Source organism: Carassius gibelio, chromosome A19 (assembly GCF_023724105.1).
Source record: "Carassius gibelio isolate Cgi1373 ecotype wild population from Czech Republic chromosome A19, carGib1.2-hapl.c, whole genome shotgun sequence".
NCBI lineage: Eukaryota > Metazoa > Chordata > Actinopteri > Cypriniformes > Cyprinidae > Carassius > Carassius gibelio.
Genome location: NC_068389.1, coordinates 21,941,551 through 21,968,011, shown reverse-complemented (window position 1 = coordinate 21,968,011; position 26,461 = coordinate 21,941,551). Strand labels below are relative to the sequence as shown.

Genomic DNA, 26,461 nt, shown 5'->3' with positions numbered 1-26,461 from the left:
TCTGTTGCTGTAATGTGTCATTTCAGAACCCCTCTAATTTTGGGATCATCATAATTTCTCCTTCCCCAAAACCAGAATGATGGAAAGAATTTCTGCATGTACGGTAATAATAAAATCACCTTCTTTCTCTTTCTTTGCTTTTATATCTTGATGTCTCTCAAACATTGGAACATATGTTTCTTTAATCATTCAAATATTGGAGAGATGAATCCTGTTGAGACATGAAAACATATTTCGCCACAAAATCGAAGGGGAAGAATAATATTTTTCATAAAGAAAATTAATCCTATTTTTGTTCTTATGACATTCTCATGACAATTAAACACCCCCTCCCAAATGTTTTAGGATGTTCGACATTCTCAGTAATGATGCTTTTAATTACTCTAATACTGTGCTGCAATACAAATATTTTTATTCCATAAATTAAAGGCAGTTCCATGAATAATACCATGATGTATAACTGAAATAAAATATTTTTTCCTACTTAAGACTTTTTTTGGCATGTAAATTAATGAAAATAATGTAATTGTGCAAAATATCTTTAATAATCAAAGCAATTTGCTTATATTTCTATACAAAATGTACTACTCTCTATATTTCTTTCTGTTGATTTTGGTGTAAATTATGACCTGGACATGTTTTTGACATGGTTTCATGAGAATCACCGCATGCAACTCTGTCTTCGTTTGACAAAAAACATATAAAACACTTCCACTTTCGATGTCACAGTTATGGATTTTTATGAATACTTTTTTCAGCATCATATTAATTTTAGCAAAGCCATAATTTAGTTTACATGCATATCCCCCCTTACATATATAATTTACAGTTAAGCTCACAAGCAAACTGAACACATTATAGATCCGGATCCAGACGCACACAGCTGGCACAGCACTTAGATGCCACTGACAATGCCCTGGCAACCGATGGGCACGTCGCCAAGCCAGCAAGTTGCCAAGCAGCGAGTTCCCATAGCAACCTGCCATTCGCTGGCTTTTTGAATAAGGTATATGCAGAGAGACACACAGGCTTGTGGGGAGGGACATGGATTTGGGTGAGGTGGAGAATAGAGGAAGAATGAAAGAAGAAATAAAAGGTAAAAAGAGATCAAATATAAATGAGTGAGTAAAAGAGAGATGGAGAGAGAGAGTTTGTTAACTGGTCCTAAATTGAACTTAAAAGTATGTGATAAACTTTGAATGTTTTTCACATTGTGCGCATTTACACGAAATGAAAATGAATTAATTTCAGTTCCACTTCTTATCAAAAATTCCGCGTTAAATCAACATTTTGAAATGTAGAACTCCAAAAACAAACACTTCGAAACTCCTCCACATTTGTTCCGGCTCCATCGCTGTGTGGTCTCATAATTAAGATCATGACAAGTGTGTGACCTTATGTCCCAGTGATGTGTGCTGGCAAAGACACACACATACATATTCAGGTTGGCAAAGAGCTGGCACTGGCACCAGCGTGCCGCATTCGCACGTGATTGGACTGTGAATGTGGCAGTGAGAGAAAGAAAAAGAAAGAGAGAGGAAGATAGGGTGGAGCCGAGCCAGAACGGGGAGGACGAAAGTCTTTAAGTGTTTTAAACAACTGGAACATTAAGAGCAGGATGCACAAATCCACAGGCCAAGTTGTCAGCGGTTAGGTTTGTAGTTTAGTTTGCGTCAGTAAAATGAATGCGTTTGGCTGTGAAAAGGACAGAGAGTGAGAAAGGAGCTGAATAGACCACGCAGTTAATGTTTGGACCACATTCACGTCTCACCCTGGAGATCTCGGTCATTGTTAGATAAACAGAGCTGTCCAACATATGTGTCTGCATTTGTCTGGGTCTCTGTCTGTGAGAGGAACAGTGTGAACGTTAACTGTTTCCTGTTAAACGAATGCTTCCCTCGAAAATCGTAATAATCTGATCATCTTCCCCTGCAGTGAGCTGGTGATGCTTGATGCTAAAACTAATGTTTAAATGTCACAGATGATTACTTTGAAAACATGGTCATATTTTACCCCAAAATCAGAAGGAAAAATATTATTTTGCATAAATGTTTTTATTTAAAAAAAAAAGTTTTTATGACAATTAAGCACCCCCTCCCAATTTTGGGGGATTTGTCTTTTAAATTTATTCTGAAATTATTCTCAATAGTGATACATTTTTATTATTCTAATAATACAGTTGTGTTGTGTAAATTAAAGTAACACAAATACTACTTTGATTACTTATAATTACACAAATTATGTAAAATATTATTTTTCCAACTTAATGATAATGAGCAGGTAATTCAATTATTATTATTAATGCTTTAGATTTTATGAAGATAATTTAATTGTTCAAGAAAACCTTAATAATCCTAATAATACGCTTGCATTTATATATGCAAAAAATTTTTTTTTATATATATATCTATATATTTTCTGTTGATTTTGTTGTTAAAATCGACTTGCACATGTTTTTGACATTGTTCTGCTTTGGCAAAGAAGCATATGTAATTCACAAACAAATCCTTCAGTCTTGTTTTATGAATCAGATCAACTAGTTCATTTATAAAAATTCTAATTAAAAAACGATTTGTTCATGAAACAGCTCAATTGCTACTTCCAGGGAGCATTTTGAAGATTTGTATTAAATTCTGATGTAAAATTTTTGACTAAAATATAGTGTCAGAGTCATACTTTTTCATTTCATAAATCCTCATTTATAGTAATTAGATTAGAATTTAATACATTTCTCTTTATGTTTTGCACAGACTTAATATCATAAGCATTTGGAACATCATGTTGGTGAGTAAATACTGGCATTTTATTCATTTCTGGGTGAACTATAATTTAAATTAAAGGCTGACGGATGCCAAGAATCTGGTAATTGTTTGCTGATACACAAACTTTTGAGGTAACAAATGCCAGAATGAGAATCTTCATTCTAGAGACAAACAAATAGATTGATCCACAGGCTGGATTCATTTTCCAGGGTTTCAGACACATAGAAGTACAAACCGAAACAGATGAAGGTCATTCTTCTTCTTTGAACTGCGTTTGAAATTGATTGAAGTCACCTCGTTAAGCTTGTGCAATTTCCAAGTACTTCAAACACCCTAAGATCAGACTTTCTTATCGGTTGTTTTTAGTAGTGCAATAAGACCTTTTAAAGACAGCACTCTTCATGATGGCTCGATCGATCAAGATTTCTTTTGTATTTCCATATTTAATTATGTGAAAAACGTCATGTCAGTCTCCGAATGGTATTAAATACCCACTCAGAAAGTCTCCAGATTGATTTGCTCTCTCATGTGTGCTTTCAGCCACCTTTGAGGATTCATCTCACACATGGAAAGAATGAAAGAGTCAGAATGTAAAAATAACATGTATGACTACTTCAAATAATAGTCAAGAAATCAATTCTGTCGCTTGACATAATGGTCCGTCCTCACAAAAAAAAAACTCTTTTATGACATGGCATTTTCAAAGCTGATTTTTCTGGCTTCAAGGCTGCGGGTGTAATGAAAATGAGAAAGAGGTGTATGTCTGGACATAAGAAAAGAATACATTCCATATACAATAATGCACTCCTTAAAGGGATTGTTTGCCCAAAAATGTCCTTCAAATCCTTCCAAATCATAAGACTTTCAATCATCTTCAGAACACAAATGAAGATGTTTTTAATGAAACCTGAGATTTCGCTCCCTCCATTGAAAGTCCATTCAAAAAAGGGCATAAAGAGATCATAAAAGAAATCTATATGAACAGAACAGTTTAATGCAAGTCTTCTGAAGAGGCACGATGACTTTATATGATGGGTATATTCACTTTTATTCACATATACACATTGATCAGTGCACATACATAAGAGTTCATCAAATGTGTTAAAGAAGTTGTATTTGTTTGACATGCAAGAACACACTTCAGTGGTTCTTTCACATCAGAAAGCACATTTAAGTTTCCACTTACCATATATAATAAGCAATCTTGTCTCTTCTGAAGACTTATGGTTATGCATCCTTATGGTTTATTGGATCATGTCTTTATGAATTTTCGAAACGTCTTTGTTTTGCTTGTGTGGTCTTTCAATGGATGGACAGAAATATCAGCAGTTTTCATTCAGATATCTTTTCTGTGTTTCAAAGATGAACAGAAGTCTTATTGGAACAACATGATAGTGAGTTAATGATGACGCAATTTTCATTTTTGGGTGAACTATGCCTTCGAGTCTATCAGAAAATGAATAGTATTTTTTTAACAAGTGGATGATGTTTTGCTTTACATAAGTTTGTCCAGTTGGGGAATACATTGTGAGAGTATGTAGAAATCGAACCATGAGTCAGTGCACTGCGGGCTGAGGTAGTTGGTTGTATGGTTTTGCATCATAATCAGCCTGGAGTTAACTGTACAACCTTCTAGCTTTCCCTGCGGTGTCACCATTACGTCGAGGTGAGTATGAATGACCATCAGCTGCATGCAGAAAAGCATTTAAAAGGTTTTTGCCTTCAAATTGAGCTGCAAGAGTGAAAACGAGACATATGGTCTGAATCAGCACAGAAGCAGCTCCATTTTAGTAGTTCTTGTAGCTTCAGTGTTTGTTGCGCTATCATTAACAGGCTGTTAGTCGCTCCTATCTGCCAGATGGACAGTTTGGGTGAGTGCCCAACTGCCCCCATCCACAAGAGGGCTCCAACAAACCTGTCAAGTCTAGTAAGTTCCTAATTAAAACCAAAAAGGTGGAGATAACAGATTGAAATGAAATATATTCAAGAGGATAAATACATTTTGTGTAGATTGTTCAACCTTTAGCTCAAACAGTAGAGCATTCCATCATATTTAATCAATTAATTTAAATTTCATGGGTCATTGTGGAATAACACTTAAATATATATATAATTTAAGTGAATTTTTAAATAAAACAGTTAACATCAAATTTTAATGTAATATTCTGATAACAAAAGGTGGATATTTTGTGTCACTTCAAAATTAAATTATATATTTGTGGCTTTTTTTAATTATTGTGATATAAGCAGCTGAGAAAGTATTATTCAGAATAAAAGATATTTCTTGCGTTGATGAATAGATAGACACAAGTTGGCATATTTAAAATCTGATGGGATCCACATGATAGCGCATACAACCATCTATTTTAAACCAGTAGAGCCAATAATATAATATAATATAATATAATATAATATAATACACTCACCTAAAGGATTATTAGGAACACCATACTAATACTGTGTTTGACCCTCTTTCGCCTTCAGAACTGCTTTAATTCTACGTGGCATTGATTCAACAAGATGCTGAAAGCATTCTTTATAAATGTTGGCCCATATTGATAGGATAGCGTCTTGCAGTTGATGGGATGCACATCCAGGGCACGAAGCTCCCGTTCCACCACATCCCAAAGATGCTCTATTGGGTTGAGATCTAGTGACTGTGGGGGCCATTTTAATACAGTGAACTCATTGTCATGTTCAAGAAACCAATTTGAAATGATTCAAGCTTCGTGAAATGGTGCATTATCCTGCTGGAAGGATGGGTACATGGTGGTCATGAAGGGATGGACATGGTCAGAAACAATGCTCAGGTAGGCCGTGGCATTTAAACCATGCCCAATTGGGACTAAGGGGCCTAAAGTGTGCCAAGAAAACATCCCCCACACCATTACACCACCACCAGCAGCCTGCACAGTGGTAACAAGGCATAATGGATCCATGTTCTCACTCTGTTTACGCCAAATTCTGACTCTACCATCTGAATGTCTCAACAGAAATCCAGACTCATCAGGCAACATTTTTCAGGTCTTCAACTGTCATACTGGATGTTTTTCCCTTTTCACACCATTCTTTGTAAACCCTCGAAATGGTTGTGTATGAAAATCCCAGTAACTGTGCAGATTGTGAAATACTCAGACCGTCCCATCTGGCACCAACAACCATGCCATGCTCAAAATTGCTTAAATTACCTTTCTTTCTCATTCTGATATTCAGTTTGGAGTTCAGGAGATTGTCTTGACCAGGACCACATGCCTAAATGCATTTAAGCAACTACCATGTGATTGGTTGGTTAGATAATTGCATTGAGAAATTGAACAGGTGTTCCTAATAATCCTTTAGGTGAGTGTATAATATAATATGCAATTTTTGTTGATATAAAATGTTTATTTCATACAGAGATACTTCTGAATTGCTTGCAATGGAGAAAAAAAAGGATAAATCAGAAAAAAGGTTGGTCAAGTATAGAGAAGCACTCAATGGCTGATAAAACTGGAATATAGGATGGTATTTTATCATTAAAAATGACTCCGTTCACACAAGTACTTACGGTTTAATACATGGAGAAATAGCACTGCTGTGGCACTCAATTCTCAGTTTTCCCCGTCACTGAAAGTATTTTGGACAAAACCAGGCAGCACTTCAATATCCATTTTCCATTACCCATAATCTGCTAATTAACTCATTTCAGTTTGTTTTTAGGTGCGAACAGACATTCTTCACTTTTTAAGCACCTACATTATTACAAATAGCAGGATATTAGGATGGTCTTTAAGTTGTGTGGTCAGTGTGTGTTTGTAATTAGCCTCTCAATCATCTCTCCAGCACTCATATGAATGATTACAGTCTCCTCCTCCTCTGTCTGTCCCGCTGACTGTCTGGCCGTTCACACGGTCTGCCAGGATCCGCATTGCGTTGCCCTTCTCCTCTAAGAGATAAAAAGAGCACATATCAGCAATCTGTGCCTTACGTCGTTCTTTTCCAGTCACATAAACACACACCAAGACATTCAGGCTCATATTATGAAAAAACAGAGAAATCACACTCAAGAGAGACTGGACTGAGACCGACCCGAGAACAAAGAAACGGTCCTGTGCACGTAAACGAACCTGTGCAAATAAAACCCTCCCATGCGTATAGCCTCAGGAAAAGCTACGATTTAATGGAAAATTCCAGCTTTTTAATCATATAGTGAGAATTACTGCATGCTATTTTTTTTCATAACTAACATCAACATGCAAACAACTATATTGAAATTGTGAAAGCATTACCTTGATCCCCATCCATGTTTCACGGTATAAAAGTGCGTAATGGTATTCTGCTGTTTCTGTCATGATCGTGTTGCCTGATTCTTGTTCACTCGACTGTTTCCCCAAACACTGCCTCTGTCTCTGGTGTTTTGGCTCGTTATCTTTTGATTAATCCATCTAATTGTTTGTTTTCCTTTTCAATACGGCACTGATTGGATGTGTAACTTCTTTGTTTGTTTGTTGATTCAGCTCCATCATCAGCGTGTTTGGTGAATTCACAGTGTGGATTATGAATATTTATCGTGCACGGGCTGATGGGATTGAGATCCTGGAGATTATATACTCTCTGCGGATTTAAGGTGAAACTAGATGGTTGATGAATTGACTGGTTAGCATCAACCCTGCTGGTTAATTGTTGTAACTACACCATTTGGGTAGAAAAAAACCCCACCTTTCTCTAGAGATCGCATCAAATGAAAATTTATATTTATCAATCAAAAGTATTTCATTTATATTGTTGTAGATTTTCTGCTGCTTTTGACATTAAGATGACGTAATGTACATGAAACAAAGACGGCAGCCTCATGTACTTCAGGGGATCCTACGCCAGCTGAGCATTTGCCCTTGAGATGATTGGAACTGATGTATATCTCCTACTTATTTCCATGTGTAAATCTCATATGTCTTACTTTGTCTCAGATTTTTGCTCCGCACAGTATATTATTAAATAGTCTTTAGATTATTACATAACCCGCTAGCTCTTATAAATGTTTCATATGACGTGCTAGTCTGAGTTAAAATCCTGTACCTTAACATATATGTACAGTCTTCTCATGCAGGCTTAATTGAATCATTCCAACCTGCCATTAGATCAAATCTTTCAATCAAAGGAAGGAGTTTGGTATGATGCAGCATGATGGCTGGTGACACTTTTCATTACTGCAGGGTAATCACCCAAGAGCTTTTGTTGTCTGGGAGAGAAATCTCGTTCTCATTCTCTCTCTCTCTCTCTCTCTTGGAAATGATCTTTAACTCACAATCTCCCCATCTATCTCATATTGTTTCATCTGTTCCATTTCACACACAGAGACTCTTCCAAACCTTGAGATCAATCACAAGGTGTTATGACTGTTCTTGCATTCGAGTGCCAGACATTGCTGTTGGGTGGGTGGGGGTTTAGACAGATAGAGAGAACGACAGACATCGTACGGACAAAACGCAGGAGAGGAGAAGAAGAAAACGGGTGGTGGGGGGTTGGTTAGAGGAAGTGGAGCGAGACACTAAGGCAGGGACAGTGACGACAGGGAGCAGCACTGGGTCTGAACGTCCACGGTGCGCGCTGGTTGGGTGCGTTAGTGTTTAGGTGACACTGATTTATGATGTTGGGGGGGATTAGACATGGTTTCTGTCGGGGCGGGAGGAAGGAGTAATGAGAGGAAGGGAGGGAGAAACAGAGAGAAAGAGAAGAGAAGAGGGGACGCATCAGATAATGGTGGGCTGCTCAAAGCGCACCTATCTCATGAGCTGCGCCGCCTCTGATCGCCACGAGTGTCAGAGCATCATCGCCACGCTAGGAGGGAGAAGAAGAGAGGAGAGCACAGGTCGAGATAGAAGTCAAACAGGGATGGAGGAAACTAGTTTATCGTACGGCTCTAAGGAAGCGAACGTCTGGAGACACTATAGCGGATTTCGTGACAACTCTTTAAGTGTGTATAACATACGAGGCGTACCGTGCGTGACTGTGAGTGCGTGTTTCGCCGTAAATGAGGTTGGGACGAGAAGGAATAGTGATCAAGACTTGACATATTTAACATTTGTAACACTGCAAACTGTTGTTTTTCCCTGCATGCCATTCTAAATCTGGCTTTTTGTCTGCTGTTTCCCTCTCCACTCTTGTTTCGAAAGAGATAGGCAGCCTTAAAACTGGGGCACTATGAGACCGAGAGGAAACGAGAGAGAGAGAGAGAGAGAGAGAGCAGTGTTTGCTGTTTTCTGGTACTGCATGCTTTCTATACATCTTCGACCCACGACGTGCCGCATTTATCATACAATTTATCGCGCAAAGGCCGGGCGGTTTGTAAGACACATCACACGTTTTTAGATATACCACCTATGTGTTTCGCTCACTTGCACACCGATGCCTTTGGGTTTGTGGCTTTGGTGGAAAAGGAGGGCAGCCAGAGAGAGAGACAGAGTGAGGGCAGAGACAGATTGCTGGCAGTGCATATCTGTTTTTGGGTTCATTTGGTTCATATGTCATGCTTGGTGTCTGCCACCAGGGGGCCTGACAACTAACTGCGCACTTGTTTATGGCGCTGATGCGAAGTCTTAATTTTTCAATTCTCATTGGGGGATCGCTGTAAATTCACAAGGGTTCAAATTAGTGTAATGTGTTAAAATTTGCCTCTGTTTGCCGCAGGTCGCAACCTTAGACGATTTGAAGGCGGCACTCGATTTAGAGAAGAAACCATCATTGTGATGCAGTTACTTTTTTTTTTTGCAAAATCTGACAAAGGTAAGAAGAAAGGTAAAGAAGTGTCATCATCTAAGATTAGTATGCGGTATGTATAATGCAGTGCATGTATGTGTATATATATATATATATATATATATATATATATATATATATATATATATATGTGTATATATATATATATATATATATGTGTATGTGTGTGTGTGTGTGTGTATATATATATATATATACACACACACTACCGATTAAAAGCTTTGGTTTGGAAATATTTTTTAGTCTTTAAAAAAAAAAGTCTCTTTTGTTGACCAAGACTGCATTTGTTTGATCAAAAATAGTTTAAAAAATATATTTATTATTATTATTATGATTATTATTGATTCATTATTTATTTATTTCATACAAATTTTTGTCAATGATGAAAACAGCCGTACTGTCTAATAATATTTTTGGGAACGGTGATAAAAAAAAAGTGCATTTATTTGAAATATATATTTGTATATATAAATATATTTATTTGAAATTTTATATATATTAAAGTGGGAATTTCAGCCTACCTTTTGAAGATTTCAAACTAGCACCGGTGTATGTCTGTGTCCCTGAGACCCTTAACCTGTGATGTCTTCAAAGGTCACAGGTGAGGTCCTTGGGAACGCAGCTGTATATGATGACATCAGTGCGAAGTCGATATAAACACGTGATCAGTCTGCAACACCTTGACACAGATGAGTCTGACTTTGGTATGTTTTTTATGATTTAAATGTCACATTATGCTAGGTAACTGCTCATTATATTCAAATATTTAACCTATGAAGAGTCACATTCAGATTTGACATTATCACAGGCACACCGTTAACACAGCTGACTGTTTGACTGTGGTTTTAAACTCGCTAGACTACTTCTACTCCACGTTACCTGAAACGGCACCACAGATTTCCAGACATCCATGATATCAGCTTCAGACCACTTTGACGCAGCTGTCGGGGACGGTACCCATTGGCTGACTTTGTGCCCTGACCACTCGGCGCGACCAATCCAAAGCCAGCCTAGGTTCACGACCCCTATACATTTCTCCCGAGGCTTCGATGCGAATCTGTTCCATGAAACCATTTTACGGGCTAAGCCTGCCATCTTGTGCTCATTATTGTCAAACGTTTTGGTGATGGATATTGCCCCGGAGCAGCTCATATGAGACATGGTGTTTTTATTCTTTCTCTGCAGTGAGGATAATTTGATTTTATAGCGTGAGACAGCGTGAACTTGAAGAGAATGTATATGCGTTGTTTGTTTTTCAGTTAGATACAGTTTGGTACTATATCTGTAAAATATGTAGGTTGTATAATTCATTACATGATTCATATGTAAATCATTAGTATTAAAGTCATATGGTGCATACTTCAGTATATTTTTCTTATGTGTCCATTATCCAATGCATTCATTTACCATTTTTGCATAACCTGAAATCTCATAATCTTTTCTAAAACCGTATACAGTGGCCTGAAAATCTAAGTAAACTTGTGGATAAATCTTAAGCGTATTATATGATATGCATCACATTTTCTCCCAACCATATGTTCATGTCTTTTGTTCTACTCAGCGCCTCAAGCCATGAAAACAGCCCGTTATGATTAAGTTATATGCAAAGCAGAGACTAGCTAGATCTGAGTAGGCAAAGAGAGACTGTCCCGCTCCTTTCTGCTGGTGCTTTGAGACATCAGATACAGAACATCAACCTCCTCCATCTGGTATGCACGATGCAGTGGAGTCATTAAACGGCTACACCAGAAAACAGTTTCACAACAATGCAAAAGAACTGATGAGATTGAGCATTGAAATCAGCAAGTGGTCTCCTAAATGGTCTCCTTCAGACAAACACAGGCGGGTGCCAAATAGCCTTTTTTTTTCTAGAGCGTATGTTCATTTAGAAAGCCCCCCTCACCATTGTCAAGCATGAACTGGTTTGTATATTTGACTGTTTTGCGTAAAGCACATGGTTCTTTAACAAATGTCTTGTTTTAATGGATAAGGCAGAGAAAATACACAATTAAACATGGTGTTTGGAAAGATGGGAATAACAGATGAAGAACTCTTTGAGTGAGATGAGCACCATTAATACATACAACCTCAGGTTTTTATTTATTTTTCTAATTTTCTCAGCTCTCAATACTACAGTTTCTTTCCATTATAGTGAAGTTAAGCACCCATAACAGATTTCAGATCTTATTCCAGTGTGCTGGATGGACTTACTGTCACAACACGATACAAAACTAGTTATTTGATAGAATATCAGCAAGTTTGCTTTTCCTCATTCATCATCATACATTTTAATTAAGAAAATATAATTATACCTTGGGTACATTTGTCTTTTGTTGAATTAAATGTTATAGTTTTATTGCCTATATAGTTTTTTTTAGAATGTTTAATGCATTAGTTGTCTCATTTTAATTTCAATCCTATGAGCTGCAGTATTTCCTTCTTTTAAAATGAATGATTAAAAATGTCTGATATCACATTTAAATAAACAGCATGGTTCACAAAGAGGTGAATGTATTCTTTATTAGTATTCCCTATATGAAAACTATACTTTTAGTTCAAGTGTATTTTCTTTGGAGTATGCTTACTATCAATTTTCAGTAAACCTATATTTTGAATATTGCCTCATATTTTTGTTGAACACATACTCCATTTTTCTTTTCAGTGCATACTTAAAATGCAAAAAACGTATAGCAAATTATTCACTAAGGGTGATGTGAAATTTATTATTTGCACTATATGAAAAATATATAAAATAATTATTTGCTCAAAGTTTACTGTTACACTTAAATTAAACTTAATAGTTATTTTATTAAAATAAAAAGTCAACCAACTAAGTTTTAATGCATTGATATTAGTATGATACACATAATGTATACTTGGAAAAGAAATCTATTTGGGTATAATAGGCTACACATATCTAAAGAGCCGGAGACTTAGGCTACCAACAATAATTTAACCAACATCATTTAAGGACAACCTCAAAAACGATTAGCATGTAATCATCCTTTGATTTTATGCTTTTAAAGAAGTTCTTATGGTCTTATGGTGGTAAATCATAAAATATAAGCGATATATGATATTACTGAATGTTTATTAAATATATATTAGAGTCAGCAATTATATATATATAATTATATGTGTGTATATATATATATATATATATATATATATATATATATATATATATATATATATATATATATATGTAGGCTATATCATTTTTACACCTGATGTTTAAGCTGCATTTTTTTTTTCAACCCAACGTCCTCTGTCCGTGATCCCAGCCCCCAACAGCTAAGCAAACCGGGTGTTAGCAAACCAAAACCCGACAAGTGATTGAAAAGCATACCGCATACCTAAAACTGTGTTCAGACATAGATGTAATATGACATTAGTGGCATTTTTTTTTTTTTTTTGGCATTTCAATGGACGTCAGGTCAAAACGGGTGCTTCAGAAAAATGTAATACAATAATAAACATAAAAATTGTTGGTCTGCTGTATACTTTAAGCTTCTTCTCAAGGTCAAAAACTTGAATAACATTTCAGTATAACATTTCAACCTTAATTTTGAGGTTTTTGTTTTACCGTTTGCATTGCATAATTTTTGTAACAAATGAAATATCTTAAAATCAATCAATATGGTCATTTTAGAGTCATTTTCTGTGTGCATCTTTCTTTTTTTTATCAAACACTTGAACATTATAACATTTCAACTTTAATTGTAAGGTTTTTGTTTTATAGATTACACATTTGTTTATTCATAACAAAATGAACCTAGAAATAAATCAAGTCATATTAGAGTCATTTCATGTGTGCATCTTTGAAACAATTTCTCTGTTACACAAAGCAGTAATGCACCTTGCACGTATCACAGAAGACGTGTGTTTTCCCAGAACAACCTTCCAATTTGCATCTTGTTGCTTCTTTTTTTTTTTTTTGTATCATAATTGGCAGGTGGTCCACTATATCTTTTTAGACTTCAAGAACTGGCTGGCATTCCCTTGCCCCTCTCTTTTGTCCAGCTTCATCGTGTGTAGTTTGAGAAGTACTTGCTTGGCTTCCCTCATTTTTTTTTTTTTTTTTAACCCTGTGGCTTCCCAGAACGCACAAGCACTTTGGCCACATTCATTTTGAATTCAAGGAGATCCATGATTTTCTGTGGCTGAGTTCCTTTGTATTGCGAAACTCAAGCCAGTTGTTCTCTACAGCAACATCAAAAGCATGAGTTATCATGCGCAGTGGCCATTTGCGAGACTTGATATCAATCCTGTAAATGCTGATTAGATGATTAAGCTTGTCCACTCCTCCCATGCCCTTCAATCAGCATTACTGGACATGTGATTTCAGGAACAGACATTTGAACCCTCGGTCCGTTCTAATGGACAGACACATGAAAAAAATCCTGATTTAAAACGTGCAATTCTACAATTGATTTTAAACTTTAAATGATAAATTCAATCCTTCTATTTTACATACAAACTTTTTTTTTTTTTTAATAAAACCATAGAAAATGCTTCTTGCTTCTGAGTTTGGAGTTAAGTGCTGCCATGCTTCTCTTCAATATAGTGGGGTTTTTTTTTTTCTATTACCACATGCAAAGTTTTACTGCCATTTGATTGGAAGACAAACGTCCAATCTTATGGACTGCAGGCTTTAAACTAGGTGAAATGCTCCAGAAGTAAAAAAAAAAAAAAAAAAAAAAAAAAAAAAAAAAAAAAAAAAAAAAGGGGGGGGGGGGGGAGGGGCTGACATGTGATGTCCATTATAATGGACGTAGGGTTCGAATGGCTTAAGAAATGCCATACGTCTTTAAATGAAACATGCTCAAAGAACCTGTGATGTGTTTTCCATTGTTTAAACTTTTTAGAATTTTACATCTCAGCAGCTCATAACTGGAATATTCTATCTCATACTCTCGCGTTCTTTGGCTATACAATAATTGCATGATTTTGCTCTGTCACAAATACATTCACACACACACACACTCACACACACACACATACACAGACACACACATAACTGGTTTATTTCTTTTTTAAATTTTACCCACACAGTCTTCAGTTCGCGTATTCACACTCCAGTACAGCAGGCGGCGCTGTGATACGAACTGTGGACGCCAAGCGACAGTCGAGGAAGAATTGGCATTGCCTTTCAAATAATCACAGTCGCCCGCCCACTGTCCGATGCTGTTTGCATCGAAAATATTGTCGAATGCATGAAAAAGATCATCTCTGCTGTTGTGAAAGCGGTTTGCGAGTAAGGTGCGTTGTGTTTCGAATATTTGCCGCTTTTTAATATTGAACGCATGAAAGTAGTCTCTTTTTCCATTGAAAAGTTACCTTAGTCGGGTTAGCAGGCAGCTAACAAAAATCGCCAGTGCCTCACATTTTACCTGGAACTACAAAAGCTCGCGGGCAGCCAGTCTACAGCATCCGCTCTTTTATTCCTTTTATACTGCAATAAATCGTGTGCGTTTTTAAATTATTTTGACGAATTTTGCGTTATTTCTCTATAAAAATTTGAACACGAGTAGAATATGATCGTCAATATTTTGTAATATGTAAGATCTCGCGTTAAAAAACGATGTATTTTTTTTATGTGCTAAAGATGTTCATTTGCATCTGTTAAGCATGCATGAAGTAGATGATCAGCGTGCTCGAACTTCTCTAGAGATTCGTGTTCTGTTGTCATCCTGAGAGGTTTTTCTATTGTCTGGAGTCTCCAACAGCGCTTCAATTGCGTTCCGTTATATAAATAAATTGCCCAAAAACACGAAAACAATGCACCTCTTAACCCTTCCATTCTTGTGAAAATGTTTTTAGTGAGTCCATTTTTATATTTAAATATCCGTGAATATATATACTATTATTAATGAACCATTTTAGCCCTTTCTTTCTTAGAAAAAAATGGCATTTAATTAAGTTGCGTAATATTAATTTACTACCTTATTTTTTCTATTATTATATTTTTTTACAAATATTTTTCTTTTCAAATTATATGAAAACCCTAATAGTAAAAAAAAAATCAGTTTTGAATAAGCTATATAAATAGATTCATTCAGATTAATATTTATATAATTCAACACAATAGTCCTAAAAGCCCCCCCCCCCCCAAATAAATAATAATAATAATATATTAAACTCATTATAGATTTTGCTTTAGACATTATAGATCTGTGCTTAATTTTTTATATATATAAATTTATTTGAGGTTTCATTAAATGGGTTCAAAGTTGTGGTTTGACTGTGTTTGTAGTAAACTTTATTATTTACATTTAACATTTCCACCGAAGTAAAAAAAAAAAAAAAAAAAAAAATATATATATATATATATATATATATATATATATATATATATATATATATATATAAAATTAGATCCTTAAGATTGCACGCGATTGAGAGTGGGAAAAAAATATGAAAATACCCCCCCATGAAAATACAAGCAAGCAAACAGCTTTGTTCTGCTGTCACACGTATGTGCAAAAATAATTATTGTGGAAAATGGTAAATTCTGGTTTTGGAGGGAGAACGATATGAGGTATAGTTTCAAGCACTTAATTCAGATATTGTTTTGTAACGTCATCTCAAACCTTTCTTCTCTCATCTCATTGTTTTCAGATTCTCAGCACCAATCAGACGAGCGTGGCACGGTTACGTCTGAAGTTGTGAGCGAGAAGCTGCAACGTGATGGAGGTTGAGAATAAAGAAGGAACCAAGAGCCCTCTGCCCAATGGCAGCACCCATCCACCCAAACGTGGACGAGGCAGACCACGAGGGTCGGTTAATAAGAAGTTCCCTGTTGAGAAAGCGCCGACACACAATGCTAGGCCATCGAAAAAGGTGGACTTCTTTTCTCCTGACATAGTCATAAAGACCAAGGTGAAGAAACGTGGTCGACCTAAGAAGATAAAAATGCCCGGTAGGCCGAGAAAGATCCCACTCACGCCTGAGGAAGAATCAGAGAGACTTCAGAGGATGAGTTTACAACGCAAGCGGAGACTGTCAAAGCCCCTCGGAAGACCACGCATTCATCCCATCGCTGAAGGTCCCAAGGTAAAAAGGGGAAGAGGAAGACCACGCAAGTATGGAGCAAAATCTGGTTCGCAAAGCGGTGGAGACAAACACGATGGCGTCGAAAGCAGCATTGATGTCTCCAATGGCTCTCCAAGAAAAAGTGGAAGACCAGCAGGCTCGATGAAAAGGAAGAGGGGTCGGCCCGCAGGTTCTGTCAAGATTGCCAGGGCTTCAGATGGAACCCCAAAGAAGAGAGGCCGCCCTCCAGGCTCTCCCAACAAGGTGAAGAAGATTCAGCGGGCTGAAGGATCTCCACGCAAGAGAGGCCGACCCCCAGGCTCTGGCACCAAACTGAAGGTCATTCAGCGAAACCCTGACGGAACTCCTCGCAAGAGGGGCCGACCTCCAGGTTCTGGCAAAAAGGTCAAGATTGTTGAAAAGAACGTCGGAGACACTCCCCGCAAGAGAGGCCGACCTCCAGGTACTGGCAAAGTCAAGGCTCCAGAAGGTGGAGAGACGGGAGGTGAGAATGCCGATGGCGCCGCTCCGCGTCGTAAGAGAGGACGTCCAAGCAAAGTCAGACTCGCAGTCGTTCTCGAAAAACTCCCCTCGGCGTCTGCGGAAGAAGACGAAGAGGAGACCGACGCACCCTCTCCCAAACAGTCTCGCACCTCCGATGATTCGTCGCAAAATCCAAATGAAGATGATGAAGATACCAGGGCGAGCGAGAACGACGCAGACCCGGAAGACGAAGAGGAAGATGAGGAGGCCGTTGATTGTTCAAAAGTCAACAACACAAGCGAGAACGAGATGGTGGGCAAATTCAAAAAAAAGAAATAAAAAGATAAGGGGCTCCATTGAAAATTGGTGGGTATATTTTTCGAAGGGTTTTAATAGGCTATGTCATTTTTTTTTTTATCTGACAAAGTGTGCTTTTGATGTTGCCTGCCATGCCAGACTGTATTCCCTCTTTCTTATTTGAAGCTCATTAACTGAAATGTTTGCTCGCAGTCTGATTGAGCACTTTTTTTAGTTTTTTTTTTTTTTGCATGGAAAAAAATGTTTGTCTGCATAATTTGAAGCATGCAAACTAGAAGGACAAGTATGTATGTAGCCTGTTAACATCAAAAAGATGATGCACAATTAACGGTTCCATTGAAAACGTTACCATGCTAAGCACACACCTTATTTGCTACCAATGGCTTGTGCCAAAGCAACTGACAAACCAGACTGTTTCAGATGTGGTATCCTCATTCATGTGCAGTAGTCTGTGTGCACAGGATTTTAAAGTACTCAAGGCTAATTTTTAAAATTGAAATCGCCCAGACGGTTTTTAGTCGACGTAGTAGTGGCTGTGAAAATCTGCAGCTTTTTCCAAGATGACAGTTCAGCGCGTCTTTGCTGTAGATTGATTTCTTTTATCATCGTCGGTTCATTTATACTTCAACCCTGTAAAATCAGTCCTGCCGAGTTCAGTGTTTTATAGTGAAACGGTCTTATTTTATGCTTCGTATCATCAGATCTTTGTCTGATGGGTCGTTCATTTATAGGTGTTGAGTGCTTCGTTTATGACACCCCCTCATTTTTGCTAAAATATCGTGATTGCTTTGTTTTTAAGACATGCCATTTGTTTTTCAAAATGTGAATACATACAAATTCTGCTTTGACAGTAGATACATGGGTCCTAATGTTTTTTTTTCATATGATTTATGGCTTTTTATATACATTTTTTGTTGCTCCTGTCTTTTTGAACTTTTTCTCATGGAACCGTGTTATTTTTTTTTTCTTTCTCTTTTATTTGCTTCGTTTGTGTAAAAGCGTAGACTTTGTCTCTTGCTATAAACTGTAGATCTTGTCTTGATTAATTTTCATGTATGATTTAGTTTGAATCTGTATGTACCAGTAGATGCTGAAAACAGATTGTTTTAGCTTGCATCTAGAAATGTTCTTTCATGTTAATAAAACGGATACTGTTCAGACATGATGGTTCAATAGACAGTAAGTGCATTTCATGTACACGCTCTTTAATTAGGTTACTCATCTGTGCTGTAGTTCGAAATATTTCTGTATCGCCGCTTTGTATGATTCATTTCACTGTGATTTGGATGATCATTGTTGCTGATTAATAACCAATTAAATCATACCATATTCACCAAGTCTTTTCGTCCTGTTCCTTTACTAGTTGCAGTTGCAAGTTCTCACTTTTGCTTCTGTTCTCACTCCCGCTCAAAAAGAAAGAAAAACTACACAGGGGCGGAGCGATTAACATCATCAACACTTTATTAGAATCAGCACGTGGTGGACAAGCAGACATGCTTTGAAATGAACCACGAGTTAGCAGCTTGACTCAAAATGCTCAGGGACAGGAACTTATTTTATGCATCTCTGCAGCATGTATTTACAAATGAATAGAATGCATAAAACACAATGTATTGATTTTTTTTTATTTATTTTTTTTTTATAAGATACCATTCAGTGCCCTGTATTAGCTTTGCGGTTTGGGTTGATGCTGAATGTAGCATATGTTATTCACGCATGATGATCTAACGTTAAATTCCACATTAATAAGAGCAGATTCTCATGGTTTCAGGCGCTGACAATATGTCCTTATTACCCAAAAATGTCCTGTTAAACTTACAATCACTATAACGAAGGTAGTTAAAGTGCCCATGTATATTTAACAAACACATGCAGAGGAACATCCCTGAACATCGTCGTCGCCAGTGCTGATTAGGTATCTGCTTCCACACTGAATCCTAAATGTATTTACAAATACATTAAACTAGTCACATTATCGTTTCTCTTTCAGTTTTGCATATCAGTAGTTATTCATTTAACCCAAAGACATCATGGTGCCAGTAAAGTCAGGAGGTGCAAGGGGTTAATACAATCAGGATCAAAATTTCGCCATTTTACCTTAAAAAAACAAAAACCAAAAAATGGCATTAAATATATCAGGTAAGTTGCATCACAATAATCTTGAACATATAAATACAAAACATAGAAAAAAATATTTAAATCAAAATATTTTCTTTAGCGGTCGATGATCTTCATTTTAGGCCAAATCTTTTTTTTTTGATCCCCGTGTTTTTCTCCAAACTCAACTGATCTTCTGGCTGACATAAATGTCAAAGACATAACATCAAAGAGTGACGATTTGTGATCAGATAGTCCCCTTAAGTTGACAGCAGGCTCTTAAGTGGAACATCCTATAATCTTTCTAATTTTTATAAACGTTTTAAATCTAAAAAATAAAATGCACCATATTTTACATAATATAGAAGGAATTATCGTCCTAGATCAGACATTTAATATGGTCTTTAGCTCTCTAAAATCATTCAGGTTTTTAAAGGTCCATTTTAAGAAGTGAAAACAAGTTGCTGCTAGGAACCTATAAATGAAGAAGGGTTAAAAATAATGTAAAAAATATATATAATGTACAGAATTTTTACTTCCTGTAATATTTATTGCAGATGCACTTTGTTAGTGACAGGACAACAGCTGTTGTAGCTGGGTAAAATAGTACGCTTTGGCTTCTATGCATAAATGCATGACTCGATCCTAAACTCAAACTTAACTGATCTTTGCATTTCATATTCTCTCTTTAGTTATTCAGGGGTTCATTTGGACCAGTGCTGCAAACCTATATTACCGCAACACTTTTTTCTTTTTGTTTGGCCTGAAAAAGGGCCAAGACATTCTCCAATCTAAAAACATAAGTAGATATTCCTAACGCCAAGCTCGGGCACTGTTGCAAAGCACTCAAGAGAGATACAAAGAAATGCAGTGACAGACAAAGGGAGGGAGAGGCACTGCGTCAATGACTGCACACACACACACACTGGACTCAATGAAAGGCATTGGTGGGGAGAAAAGGAGGGGTGGAGTTCACACAAAGCCCAAGTCTCCTGTCCGAGAGGCTCAGTAGTAGAAGTACACTGAAAGAAAAGACAAGAAAATAGAAATAAATTATTGCAATTGATTACTCCATGCTAATTCAGGAATAAATCCAGCTTTTAAATTTGATGCATAAATCAACTAGATCTTAGAAGCTTAGAAGCAGTTATTCTTTTATCAGTATTTAAATAGCAGCTGCAACACAAGATTTGTTTTTCTTATCTATATCACTGCATACATACCTTTATATGACTAAAATTCACCGCAAGGTGGCAAAACCTCCTATTCTGGGAATAAAACTAAATAAAAACTAACCTTTTATTTTTTACTGTCTAATTTACAATTAAATCAACAGACACTGATTAGTGTTTGTGAAATTAAATTACAGTTTCTACTCACTGAAAAGAACGCCCACCAAGATGACCCCAATAATTCCCATCATGATCATCATCTGTAAAGGAAAAAGAAAGTAAATATAGTTTAACTCTATTAGAAAACTCTGTTTGAGAAATAAGACGGCATGAATATATATATATATATGTGTGTGTGTGTGTGTGTGTGTGAAAGATATATATTTATCCATGCATTATCCACCACCCTATAAATATAGTTTAAGCTAATGAATCAATTCTGTTTGAGAAATGCGATTGCATGAATATATATATATATATATATATATATATATATATATATATATATATATATATATATATATATATATATATAATTTATTTTATGTAATATATAATACAATTTTAAAATGAAGATTTTATATAAGATAAAATATTTAGCACTATGCCAAAAGGCTACCTTTTATAACTTTGATTTGGGCAATTAAATAAATAAATAATTTTAATGACACTGAATAAAATATATTTAGTCAAACATTATGTTTCTACAAAATATTTGGGATAAAAAAGAAAAAGATTATTTCAGATAACAAACAATTAACTTTATCAGTGATGTAAAAGTTTAAATGATAATCTTTTTATTGATGTCTACTCAATAAAGTGATAGAAAATAGTAACATTACTTTTATGAATCATAGGCATATTTTTTTGAAATCCTTTAATTTGTCTTTTTATCTTTGAAAGAATTATACTAAAACATTTTTAAAGCCTTTCTCTGTTTCTTACAGAGAATAAATACTTTTCAAAAAGTTAAGACATTCTATAATCCATGTAATAATAACCTCATATTAAATTGACATTTTGTCAAATGTACATTTGTCACACTGCAGGACAATCTGAAATGAAGACATACAAATGGACCCATAAGAATGTGGCATATTTCTCTCACAAGTATGCGCTTCACCAAAAAGAGTAAAGTTACAAAAAGAAAGTCTGCAGTAAGAGTAAAGAAATGTAAGATGAAAAAGAAGAATAAATCAATCTAGTTTGGGAAGCCAGGAAAGGATGAGAGAGATTACAAGTGGGACGGAGGAGGATCTGGGAATACAGAATAAGAGAGAGATATGGAATGAGGAGCAAAAGAGAGAGAGAGAGAGAGAGAGAGAGCAAAGGGCGGGTTACATCACAAATCACATCTGGGTTTTAATCCAGAAATGCTGTAATCCAGATTGAGACTAGAAGCCCCCTCCCCCAATTCCCACTCGGAGATGTGATTGGACGGCAGCTGTTCGGCCATCTGGGGCAAGCGGTGGGGGGTTGGTGAGGGAGCAATAGATTTATGCTGTCTGGAGGGAAAGAGAATGAGGGAGAGCTTATAAATCAACACTGAGGTGATGGATTGGCAGATAGCTGGATGGAGGGATAAAAATGTAATATGTAAAGTGAGGCTGTCAGAGGACCAGACGGACCAATGCAGGCCTTTACAAGACGTCCACAACACATCAAAGTTCCTCTCCAATTAAAACAAGACATTTTTGCTACGAAGGAAAAAGGAATAAATTAAATTATATAAGAATTCTTAATTTAGAATATTTCAATTTGCTCCAAAATGCTCTTTCTATAAATAGATAATCAATGGAATTATTGAGCCAATTAGTAAGTTAAAAATCAAGCAAGATGGTAAGCGCCTGATCGTCTCAGGAGTAGCCTGCGCCACAACTGCAACTCGCCTAATATATCTCAAACGCTCGCCAGCGCTGTGACTTATGGGCCAGACTGCATTCAGGTCATATCCAAATGAGAATGCTTCTGCTTTAGTGTTGAGTCAGCTTAGCCTCAAGAGCCATCTTTACTGCTGGCAATATAGAAACACCCAAGGAGGCACTATACTGTAAAAAATGTATTTTTGAAGATCATTAGAGTATGTTTCATAAGAAGATATTGTGATATTCTGTCATGTTTAATTCAATGTTACTTGCTGTGAAACTTACAATTTCTGTTATATACAATTTTTTATATATATTTACCTATACTAAACTATAAATCAATAGGTTGGTCTTTAAAACAGAGATAAATATAATAATTTAGATTTTTTAATCAGCTGAGTATTAGTATTATTTATAAGTGAAATACAAAATCTAAAGTCAAAAGGTTTCCTTTAACAAATTTCTGTTTAAATCCTAATGTCAATAACTGCATTTAACTGAAAGCAAGTTTACATAATAATGGTTTTACATTACAAATACATTTCTTGAAATATGTCAGACGTGTATTTGCATTCACAGATTTAATTTAAATATGTATCTTAAAATAATTTAAATGAAATATGACTTGACACCATGAACTCCAGACCTGAATAAACCCAACCCAGCATCTACACTCAAATCGTACTCAATTTCCCAGAGCGCACCTTAGCATTCTTCCACCAGTACTTGTTTTTCAGTTTAGCAGCGCTGCTCTCGAACTGTGATGCTCCGGCCTGCAGTGCGTCTGCCCTGTCGTCCAGTTCTGATAGCTTCTGATCTCTTTCCAGAACCTTGTCCACATTCACACGCATGATATCAACCACCTGAACACATTTGCAAAAGACAGACACAGCAACTTAGCATCTAAGAAATCAGAGACATTACTGCATTGAATCAGTGAGATTCAGTGTGAAACTGAAAATCAATTAATAGAAATATCTACATGTCTTCATAGACACTTAACAATGGAAGCAATGTTAGGATTAATATTGCATGACAGACTGACTAGTACCTCAAAATTTGTTCCGAGAAAGTCCATCCAAGAGTCTATCTAGCTCTGATGAATTTAAGTCTGCTCCTCTAATCTTACTGACTTCCTTTCTGCCATATTGAACATTTTTATTAGTAGCTATATAATGTCAGATCTAATATATTAAAAGCCATAAAAATATACTGATCAAAATATAATATAAACTTGAAAAAGTGCAGTATTTAGTAGCTTTAGATTTCCTTGAACCGTAGGCCTGTACTTAAGTTCCAACATTGAAGTACATGCTACAGAATATCTTCTTCTAACTTTTATTAATTATAATAATAATAATGACAAAATAAAATAAGTCAAGATTCTCCTAGTCCATCTTGTTTTTCAGCATCATATTTGAGTTCATATTGGTAGGGTTTACCTCATCCACTTGGGCCTGTGTCTGTTGGAGACGACGGTTGCTGGTGAGGTTTGGAGGTTGGTTGGATGCGCCCCCCTCACCCTCTGGGGCTCCTGGGGCTCCAGGGCTAGCAGTGGCATCCGGGGCAGACCTGAGGGGAGAAGTGACAGGGATTGGGAAGGCATTGACACATATGAATATTAACAAATTAATTTGAATTGGGCCTCAATTCATCAATCCATGATGCAGTAAAAGCTAAAAAAAAAAAAAGAGCCTGCCTGACAGATAAGACAGTGCACATGAAACGTGCCATAAAAAAAGCATTACACCACATTTAATGACTGGCGCCAGGGTGCAAATTAAAAGGGGTGAGGTGTTGCCTGGGTCTATTTAAGGCTTATTTTATTTTAGCTTAAGTTATTCAGATTGCACACTGCATACACTTGGAAACAGAAGTCGTGTTTTCATTGGGAGGTAAGTAACCACAGCAACAGTAACTAGGCCTAATTGCTCAGATTGATCAGGATGTTAGGATTGGCACTGGATGTTAATCGATAAAGATACAAAACAATATAATAAAGACATCTCGAGAAGCTGGAGACCTGCTTGCGTCGTGAAAATGACTGAAGGGCGTCTGATAGTTCTGTGTTCAGTGAAGGAAAGTTTTGTGTATGTATAGGACCATGATGATTTCATAGGATTTTCGATGCAGTTTCCCCTAAATTTCGATAGATGGAGCAGGGCACTAAAGTCCTCGCAATTGATGTATCGGCTCTAAAAAACTGAGAGATTTTGGTGTGCTGTCTACGAGCTCTCTAACCAACCGCAGAAGCCGACTTACATTAGCTAAATATAAAACAATAATAGTTCAATACATCTCAGGCGTAAAAAGTAGTTTAAAAACAAAAGCTAAAAAATTACTGAATGAATAAGAGTTTTTGCTATTAGCGTTTTGTTGTTGGAAATATACGGTACTCACATTTTGCTGGCAGGTGCTTTATAAAACAGACCGTCGTCACCAACGATACAGAGAGAGAGAGACAGTGTGTGTGTGTGTGTGTGTGTGTGTGAGAGAGAGAGAGAGAGAGAGAGAGAGAGAGAGAGAATTAGTAGTCAAAAAACAAACTTCTTCTATTGACCATAAAAACATTCATAAGGAAGAAAAACTATTTCTCGTAATAAGCTCTATATCAATACAGTAAATAGCCTAACATGTCCCCGATGATGGAAGTATGAAGCGATGCCTAGACCGCGTCATCACAAAAAGTGCTGCATTACCGAGAGAGCCTCAGGCGAGCAAAGCCTCGAAACACAAATCCAGTCTTCCCGTATTAAGAGCTTCCTTCAGTTTTTCCCGCTGAATGCGACTATATATCCTCCTGAGAACTCGTATTGGAAAAAATATTCGCAGTCAAGTGACGGCGTTAATTAAAACGTCAGACTTCAACTTTTGTCAGGCTGTTGGAAATAGCAGTAAACCGAGAGACATTAGCATGATAAACGCTTCTCTAGAACGGATTAAAACGACCTGGACGAAAATAATAAAGTCAGGCTGCCGTCTCCGCATGAAAGTGTATGTATGCCTGAGTGAGAGAGAAGGGGAGGGGGTGAGAGAGAGAGAGAGATCACGAACACTTTCAGTGACTCTCTCTCTGTCTCACACGCACACGCACACACACACACACACCCCTCCCGGTAACGTTAACGGGACAGCACTGCGGTGGTCGAGCATACTGTAGCTACACTATCAACCCCTCACAGGCCTTTTTATTTTAACTGTAGAAAGGAGGAGAGGCACACAAAAATGGGCGTATGCATTAGGACAGACCACCATCATCTCAGAAGTGATGGCTTGAAGCTTTCTGCTTGCACAAAATATGATCTGCAAATCAGTTAAACACTCCACAGCTTTCAAGGGAAGGTGCAATGTTATTCATTTGTGGATGTGGTTTATGCAAATCCTTCTGAGGTGTTTTTCTTAAATGCAATTTGCCTAAATAATTCAGACTAAATGGTAAAAGCTCTTTAGGTAAACATGTAGGTTAGCATTAGTGTCGTTTTGGCTGCAAATTCAGCAAACGGAAGTAGTGCAGCCAAAACAAAGCTCAGCAAAGTGCTACAGACAGTTCGGTCGCTGTGGTAACAGCATCTTGTAATTACTGCTGAGCTCACATCAGCAATCAAAGAGAGAAATATTCAGCCCTGTGCCCAAACTATGGCTAAAGAGCTGGCCACTATTGGCAAAACTGTGACTCACATAATCAGCAAATTTAATGACTTGGAAACAGATTCTGTGACAATCAAGGAAGAGCTGTTATTTTTATCTGTATAGCCAGATTAATCATTTTGTCATAAAATTATATGTCTTATATAGTTTAGGTGAAGGTCTAATTTCTGGATTCAGGATTGTGTAAAACATACATAACCTGCAAAGAGAATGGTTTGAAGAAATATATATATATATATATATATATATTTTTTTTTTTTTTGGGAAGTTAACTGATATGTCCATGCATGAACATTAAGATTTCAGGTTAAAAACAAAAATATTA

The 26,461-nt window shown here is 36.6% G+C and overlaps 2 protein-coding genes across 6 annotated transcripts in view; one reads left to right on the top strand and one right to left on the bottom strand.

Annotated features, from left to right (window-relative positions):
* The window catches only part of LOC127935589 (chromosomal protein D1), a 36,121-nt gene extending 17,430 nt beyond the window's left edge, over positions 1 to 18,691 (top strand). For 2 of the 5 annotated variants that reach the window (XM_052533596.1, XM_052533595.1), the window contains 3 exons: positions 27 to 103; positions 2,751 to 2,784; positions 16,140 to 18,691. In XM_052533596.1, the coding sequence (XP_052389556.1) occupies positions 16,209 to 17,375 (1,167 nt within the window). In that variant the 5' untranslated portion in view covers positions 27 to 103; positions 2,751 to 2,784; positions 16,140 to 16,208 and the 3' untranslated portion in view covers positions 17,376 to 18,691. Of the gene's footprint in view, positions 1 to 26; positions 104 to 2,750; positions 2,785 to 9,428; positions 9,508 to 14,614; positions 14,781 to 16,139 lie in introns of those variants that run through there. The other 3 variants (XR_008148128.1, XR_008148127.1, XM_052533594.1) reach the window with 3 other exon arrangements.
* Positions 18,692 to 18,797: 106 nt separating this feature from the next.
* On the bottom strand, positions 18,798 to 25,516 carry LOC127935048 (vesicle-associated membrane protein 2-like). The gene is made up of 6 exons (XM_052532634.1): positions 25,188 to 25,516; positions 24,889 to 24,904; positions 23,931 to 24,060; positions 23,193 to 23,351; positions 20,832 to 20,883; positions 18,798 to 20,473 (listed from the first exon to the last, which is right to left on the bottom strand). Coding segments are annotated over exons 2-6 (360 nt in total). The 5' UTR covers positions 24,891 to 24,904; positions 25,188 to 25,516; the 3' UTR covers positions 18,798 to 20,456.
* Positions 25,517 to 26,461: the final 945 nt, after the last annotated feature.